Source organism: Oncorhynchus mykiss, chromosome 3 (assembly GCF_013265735.2).
Source record: "Oncorhynchus mykiss isolate Arlee chromosome 3, USDA_OmykA_1.1, whole genome shotgun sequence".
Lineage (NCBI taxonomy): Eukaryota > Metazoa > Chordata > Actinopteri > Salmoniformes > Salmonidae > Oncorhynchus > Oncorhynchus mykiss.
Window position 1 is genome coordinate 60,455,432 of NC_048567.1, and position 8,240 is coordinate 60,463,671.

Below are 8,240 nucleotides of genomic sequence, written 5' to 3' on the forward strand. Positions count from 1 at the left end.
GTATTCTATTCAATGCCATTCTGACATTGCTTCTCCTAATATTTATTTCTTAATTCCATTATTGTACTTTTACATGTGTGTATTGTTGTGAATTGTTAGATATTACTGTACTGTTGGAGCTAGGAACAAGCATTTCATTACACCCGCAATAACATCTGCTAAGTATGTATGTGTCCAATAAGATTTGATATGAACATTCAATTCTCTGGCAACTGCTCTGGTGGACATTCCTGCATGGTCAGCATGCCAATTGCACACTCCCTCAAAACTTGAGACATTTGTGGCATTGTGTTGTGTGACAAAACTGCACATTTTAGAGTGGCCTTTCATTGTCTCCAGCACAAGATGCACTTGTGTAATGATCATGCTGATTAATCAGCTTCTTGATATGCTACACCTGTCAGGTGGATGAATTACCTTGGCAAAGAAGAAATGCTCACTAAACACAGATGTAAAAAAATCTGTGCACAACATTTGAGCGCAATAAGCTTTTTGTGCGTATGGAACATTTCTGGGATCTTTTATTTCAGCTCATAAAACATGGGACAAGCATTTTACATTTATACTTTTTTTTCAGTGTAGAACATTCATTCATTTGCGCAAGATCATTAAGACATGAACATCAGTGGTGTATTTTCCTTGAACTTTCTGAAGAGGCAACAAACAGCACATGCCCCTGTCTGTGTGTGTGCGCGTGTTTGTCTATCACCTTGTGTAGAGGTTAGCGATGAGGCAAATATAATGACAGCCTTCTGGTAGTTGGTAAGGCTTTCCCAAAAACCTTCTCAATTAAACATTAACTACAATGTAGCCTAAGCCTATCTGGCAGAATGATATCATAATTATGTGTCAATTCAGTTGCCATTTGTTTTCACAAATTGCAAAACACATGAACGCTAGCGAAACATTGCTAACCAAACAAGCTACACCGCAAAATCTACATTTCTTACATCTTTCCAAGACCTCTAAAGTGGTCTTACTCATGTGGTTTACGCATTGTTGTGGACTTAGAACAGGGATGGGCAACTGGCAGCCCCTTTTGTAGGCCCGAAGATCAATAACAAAATAAAAATAAAAAGTCAGGGTCTTAACTTACTGTTGAGAGGTAGGATTTCAAAATTTGGTTGTGCATTAGCATTTTTTCTCGTTATGCCAGTCACTGACTAGTATTGTCACAATATCAGAATATTTCATTTTAAACCGATTGCAGGTTTAGTATCACGATACCAAATCAAACCCACGGCAACAAAAGAAAGCACACAGTTTAATAAGTCACAGAACGGCACTTGATCCACACGGATAAACTCAGCTACCACGCTGTTCAATCGTTGAGCATCTTTTGAGTTCAATATCATTATATCATAATGTTCTACGTCAAACATTTTCAGAGACGGCAATGTATGCATTAAATAATTAATTAGGCTTCGTTTTTACAAATCTAACAATTTATTTGAATGGTAAATCTCTATTGATAAACGGAGTAAATCTAGATGTAGCATAGGGCTGGCTATTCACAATACAGGTGAATGCATAACCTATTCAATAGAAGTGTGTACATGCATTGAGTTATTGAGTTGGTTTTAGCTGATTTCAAGGGACTACAGATGACAATCTGTTTCCCTTCGATTTGGGACTTATTTTATTGTACTGATCAACATTTGCATAGAAGTAGCTTACTTTAACCAACACCGACATCATTCAGAAGGCAAGAAGGGGGCGGCCCGTTGGAGCCCTATTCCCACAGAGTCAGTTTCAGCGCTGCCAATTTACCGACTTTGTAGATATATTTAGAGAGGTTTCAGACCCCTCCTGCAACTTTCATTGGTAAACGAGTAAAGCGGCAAATGTAGCTACTTTTTGAGGCTCGTCGTCGTTAGCTGAACTGCGGGAAAACAGTGTCCGACAGTGGAGGGTGAAAGCCACTGTCTACCATTTTCACCATCACCTCTTCTTGTGGGGTTTATCGCCGGTTGGCATCCAACGTTATGGTACCTATTGTTTGGAACGCCCCCTCCTCCCGCCTGTCTTAGCTTAAGAAATTGACCGACAGAAGTACACTGCTCAAAAAAATAAAGGGAACACTAAAATAACACATCCTAGATCTGAATGAATGAAATATTCTTATGAAATACTTTTTTCTTTACCTAGTTGAATGTGCTGACAACAAAATCACAAAAATTATCAATGGAAATCAAATTTATCAACCCATGGAGGTCTGGATTTGGAGTCACACTCAAAATCAAAGTGGAAAACCACACTACAGGCTGATCCAACTTTGATGTAATGTGCTTAAAACAAGTCAAAATTAGGCTCAGTAGTGTGTGTGGCCTCCACGTGCCTGTATGACCTCCCTACAACGCCTGGGCATGCTCCTGATGAGGTGGCGGATGGTCTCCTGAGGGATCTCCTCCCAGACCTGGACTAAAGCATCCTCCAACTCCTGGACAGTCTGTGGTGCAACGTGACGTTGGTGGATGGAGCGAGACATGATGTCCCAGATGTGCTCAATTGGATTCAGGTCTGGGGAACGGGCGGGCCAGTCCATAGCATCAATGCCTTCCTCTTGCAGGAACTGCTGACACACTCCAGCCACATGAGGTCTAGCATTGTCTTGCAGTAGGAGGAACCCAGGGCCAACCACACCAGGATATAGTCTCACAAGGGGTCTGAGGATCTCATCTCGGTACCTAATGGCAGTCAGGCTACCTCTGGCGAGCACATGGAGGGCTGTGCGGCCCCCCAAAGAAATGCCACGCCACACCATGACTGATCCACCGCCAAACCGGTCATAACTAGAGGATGTTGCAGGCAGCAGAACGTTCTCCATGGCATCTCCAGACTGTCACGTCTGTCACATGTGCTCAGTGTGAACCTGCTTTCATCTGTGAAGAGCACAGGGCGCCAGTGGCGAATTTGCCAATCTTGGTGTTCTCTGGCAAATGCCAAACGTCCTGCACAGTGTTGGGCTGTAAGCACAACCCCCACCTGTGGACGTCGGACCCTCATTACCACCCTCATGGAGTCTGTTTCTGACCGTTTGAGCAGACACATGCACATTTGTGGCCTGCTGGAGGTAATTTTGCAGGGCTCTGGCAGTGCTCCTCCTTGCACAAAGGCAGCGGTAGCAGTCCTGCTACTGGGTTGTTGCCCTCCTACAGCCTCCTCCAAGTCTCCTGATGTACTGGCCTGTCTCCTGGTAGCACCTCCATGCTCTGGACACTACGCTGACAGACACAGCAAACCTTCTTGCCACATCTCACATTGATGTGCCATCCTGGATGAGCTGCACTACCTGAGCCACTTGTGTGGGTTGTAGACTCCGTCTCATGCTACCACTAGAGTGAAAGCACCGCCAGCATTCAAAAGTGACCAAAACATCAGCCAGGAAGCATAGGAACTGAGAAGTGGTCTGTGGTCCCCACCTGCAGAACCACTCCTTTATTGGGGGTGTCTTGCTAAATGCCTATAATTTCCACCTGTTGTCTATTCCATTTGCACAACAGCATGTGAAATTTATTGTCAATCAGTGTTGCTTCCTAAGTGGACAGTTTGATTGAACAGTGTGTTACATTGTGTTGTTTAAGTGTTCCCTTTATTTTTTTGAGCAGTGTACATTATATAAACAAAAGTATGTTGACACACTTTCAAATTAGTGGATTGCCCGTTGTGGACAGGTGTATAAAATCGAGGACACAGCCATTTACTCTCCACAGACAAACATTGGCAGTAGAATGGCCTTACTGAAGAGCTGTGACTTACAACGTGGCACCTTCATAAAATGCCACCTTTCCAACAAGTCAGTTTGTCACATTTCTGCTCCGCCAGAGCTGCCCCGGTCAACTGTAAGTGCTGTTATTGTGAAGTAGAAACGTCTAGGAGAACAACAGCTCAGCCGTGAAGTAGTAGGCCGAGTGCAGAAGTGCGTAACGAGTGAAAATAGCCTGTCCTCCATTGCAACACTCACTACCGGAGTTCCAAACTGCCTCTGGAAACAACGTCAGCACAATAACTTTTCGTCAGTAGCTTCATGAAATGGGTTTGCATGACCGAGCAGCCGAACACAAGCCTAAGATCACCATATGCAATGCCAAGCATCGGCTGGAGTGGTGTAAAGCTCGCAGCCATTGGACTCTGGAGCAGTGGAAACGTATTCTCTAGAGTGATGAATCATGCTTCACCATCTGGCAGTCCAAAAGACAAATCTGGGTTTTGCGGATACAAGGAGAACGCTACCTGCCCCAATGCATAGTAACCACTGTAAAGTTTGGTGGAAGAGGAATAATGGTCTGGGCTGTTTTTCATGGTTCGGGGTAGGCCCCTTAGTTCCAGTGAAAGGCAATCTTAACGCTATGACATTCTAGACAATACTGTGCTTCCAACTTTGTGGCAACAGTTTAGAGAAGGCCCTTTCCTGTATCAGCATGACAATGCCCCCGTGCACGAAGCGAGGTCTATACAGAAATGGTTTGTCGAGATCGGTGTGGAAGAACTTGTCTGGCCTGTAGAGCCCTAACCTCAACCCAATCGAACACCTTTGGGATGAATTGGAATGCAGACTGAAAGCCTAGTCGCCCAACATCAGTGTCTGACCTCACTAATGCTCGTGGCTGAATGGAAGCAAGTCCCCGCAGCAATGTTCCAACACATAGTGGAAAGCCTTCCCACAAGATTGGAGGCCAATGCCCATGATTTTGGAATGAGATGTTCTGACGAACAGGTGTCCACATACTTTTGGTCATGTAGCACATGTTAACACTATATAAGTCATGGCAAAATGAGTAGAATTGCATGACATTTGGTATAACATTGCAAACTTTTCTCTGTGCTCAAGGCATAATGTGTAGAATTGCAGAAAACTTGCTCTAAAACTAAAACATTCCTCTACAACCCATGGCAAAAATGTGTAGAATTGCAGGAAATTAACTTTAAACTAACATTTAAAGATGGGGCCAGTACAATGTTTTGCCCGTGACGTGGGGGCCCACCAACCAAATCTCGCATAGGTCCCACAAAATGCCAGGTTCGGCCCTGGATACTGGTAAAATGCATTTAGTTAAGTCAGTTTGTAGTTTAACAGCACAAATAGATTGACTGACATGACCTGACATGATGACTCCTTGCTGTCCCCAGTCCACCTGGCTGTGCTGCTGCTCCAGTTTCAACTGTTCTGCCTTATTATTATTCGACCATGCTGATCATTTATGAACATTTGAACATCTTGGCCATGTTCTGTTATAATCTCCACCCGGCACAGCCAGAAGAGGACTGGCCATCCCACATATGCTCTCTCTAATTCTCTCTTTCTTTCTCTCTCTCGGAGGACCTGAGCCCTAGGACCATGCCCCAGGAATACCTGACATGATGACTCCTTGCTGTCCCCAGTCCACCTGACTGTGCTGCTGCTCCAGTTTCAACTATTCTGCCTTATTATTATTCGACCATGCTGGTCATTTATGAACATTTGAACATCTTGACCATGTTTTGTTATAATCTCCACCCGGCACAGCCAGAAGAGGACTGGCCACCCCACATAGCCTGGTTCCTCTCTAGGTTTCTTCCTAGGTTTTGGCCTTTCTAGGGAGTTTTTCCTAGCCACCGTGCTTCTTCACCTGCATTGCTTGCTGTTTGGGGTTTTAGGCTGGGTTTCTGTACAGCACTTTGAGATATCAGCTGATGTACGAAGGGCTATATAAAATAAATTTGATTGATTGATTGACTGCGCAAATCAATTGATTGCATGTGTGGGTATGGATGTGGGTATGGATGATGAGTTCAGATTTTTCGTGGCCGCCAACAGCATTTAATGTTCTATAAAAACAAATGTTTAAAAAATTGAGAGTGAAAACCTGACCAGAACAAAAAACTGAAACCTGGAGAAAACAAACAGAGAAAACAAAATCAGGCAAAAAAATAAAACAACTTTAATAGGGCCCTAAGTTTAGCCTATGGCAATATTTTTGCATCCCAGTAAAGCCTGAAATACAACACTATCATTCTTACTCAACTGAACTATAGATTGTGTTTCTCATGAGTAATAAAGAACATTATAATTACAGCATATTACCAGAATGTCTCTCTTGCTCCCTCTACTCACACTGGTTGAGACCTGGTCCCCCATTTCTGCTCAGGCTCCAATTCTTCATCTGAGCTGCTCTCTGTGACATCAGAGTCTACAGCCTCCTGCACCGTGCGCATTACAGCCTGGGCATAGCTGGCAAACTCCTGGATGTCTTTAGAAGAGGATGGGACTGAGAAGGTTTGCAGTAGGGCAGGCCCCTGTGTCCTGTGGCTCTGTGTGCCTGTCGGTCTCTGCCCCATGGCTGGATCAAAGGGTTTGGTGTCAGCTGGGGGTGAGGGGGGACCCGGGGTCTCCCTGCCCTGCCTCTTCTTTAGACCCTCCAGCTGGAAGATGCAGTGGCGAGAGATGTGGTCCCCTAGCAGAGCCTGGAGCCTCCTCTGGATCCGCCCAGCCTGTCCGAACAGGGCTGCTTGTTGGGAGAGATGCCACCGTGTCTGCTCTCTCACTGCCTCTTCCACCATTGCAGTCACAGGCTGCTCCTGGCCTTGGCTCCTAGTCCTTTTGGTCCATGGCTGGGCTAGAGCTGTGTCTGTGCTGATGGTGTCCCCCTCCTCCTGCCTCGCTATGCCAGGTGTGGGGACAGCAGGGTTGTACTGGGACATGAGATCCCCCTGGCAGTGTTTTGTAGGTGACTGGGGGATATCATAGCCATCTGGTCCATAGCCACTGTGCTGACACTGCTGCTGAACCACACCGTGGCTATTGTGTTCAGTGACGGGAACAAAATACATGTCTTGTGCACCTGGACAGTCCGCCAGGGAATTCTTCAGGTTTTTGTTGAGGAACAAGAGATTGCACAGGGAACCAGGGCTGGAGAGAAGCACTGTGTTGTACTGTTCAGCTGAGGCCTGTAGCAGAGGGGACAGGAGCGACTCTGAAACCTCAAGGAGACTCGTGTCAGAGAAAAAGTGGTCCAGAAAGGGCAGAGAGGAGAAGTTCAGCCACACATTCTGAGCATAGCTGCCCTCCTTTAGTTTCAACTGACGATCACACTCAATGTTGAGCATTGCCCCATCTGCATCCATGTTGCTGAGGTCGAGAGTGGTCGCCAAGTGGAATCCATTGGGCGTCTTTGAAGAGCTTGGTCAGGGCTGGGACCGTTCACTCTTCTCTGTCACACCAGGGGATGTCAGATCGGCCTCAAACTTTCCCTAGACCAAATAATAAAACACTATCAGCACTTCATCCTCCAAACTGAAAATTAACTAGATATACTAAAAACAGCAAATTATGGGTAGAAAAACATCCAGGTAGTTGGATACATTAGCTTACCTATAGAGAGAACGATGACGACAGAAAGAAACAAACCACTAGAAGTTGGCACTGTCACCTAACTGCACTGTTAGTTTACGTCATGGATGGCAGTGGCTCAAACAAGTCAATGAACTAACAAGGAGGAAACGGATTACATTTACAATTGTCTTACTGCAGAGAGACATCCAACCTAATCGATTTATTTAGCGAAGTTACATAAATAGCTAGTACCGAACAACAAGGCCGTTGGCAGGCATAAATCAATAAGTTTCACAGCTTTCTGGAACACACAAATCATCGACCATCTTCTTCCTACGTTACTCACCTTGAATGAAAATCGACAGGATCCACGAAAAAAAAATATTCTTGGAACCTTACTGTCAGGTGTGTGTGTACTGGTAGCAAAGTTAGGTGGAGCAGAGCAGAGATTTGTTAACGTTAACCGTTAACGTATGGTTAGATAGTTTATCAGAAGATCTTTCGGTTGACAGTCCTTTCTCCGCGGTCCTATTTCCATGGATGGCAGTGGCTCAAACAAGTCAATGAACAGCCCAGCTATTTCCATAGGACCATAGAACCGCAGCTGCTCTGTGTTTGACGTTGAGTTGTTGCCTGAGTGAGTGAGGGTTGGGGGCGTGGATTCGTCCATGGAGGCAAGTCTATGCAAATATCATGCCATCCAGGACCAATAATATTCAGTCGTAGAAGAACGTTGGAACGGTTTTTACTTTCTAGTTTTATCCATTGATTGTATCACAATTTCGGTTCAAATTCTCGATTCTTTCATATACTAGCCCCGTGGTTCCCAAACTGTGGGTCAGGACTCACTTATAGGTCACGGCCAATGGAGTAGTCTAGTGGTAAAAACAAAAATGGGGTGGTGAAAATGTAACGCTCATTCTAATTT

The 8,240-nt window shown here is 45.0% G+C and overlaps 1 protein-coding gene across 3 annotated transcripts in view; it reads right to left on the reverse strand.

Moving 5' to 3' along the window:
• Positions 1-8,000, reverse strand: part of kansl1l (KAT8 regulatory NSL complex subunit 1-like) — a 41,791-nt gene extending 33,791 nt beyond the window's left edge. For 2 of the 3 annotated variants that reach the window (XM_036974810.1, XM_036974808.1), the window contains exons 1-3: positions 7,659-8,000; positions 7,352-7,465; positions 6,095-7,230 (exon numbers count right to left, since the gene is read on the reverse strand). In XM_036974810.1, the coding sequence (XP_036830705.1) occupies positions 6,095-7,104 (1,010 nt within the window). In that variant the 5' untranslated portion in view covers positions 7,105-7,230; positions 7,352-7,465; positions 7,659-8,000. The remainder of the gene's footprint in view (positions 1-6,094; positions 7,231-7,351; positions 7,466-7,658) is intronic. The other variant, XM_036974809.1, reaches the window with a different exon arrangement.
• Between the last annotated feature and the right edge of the window lie 240 nt (positions 8,001-8,240).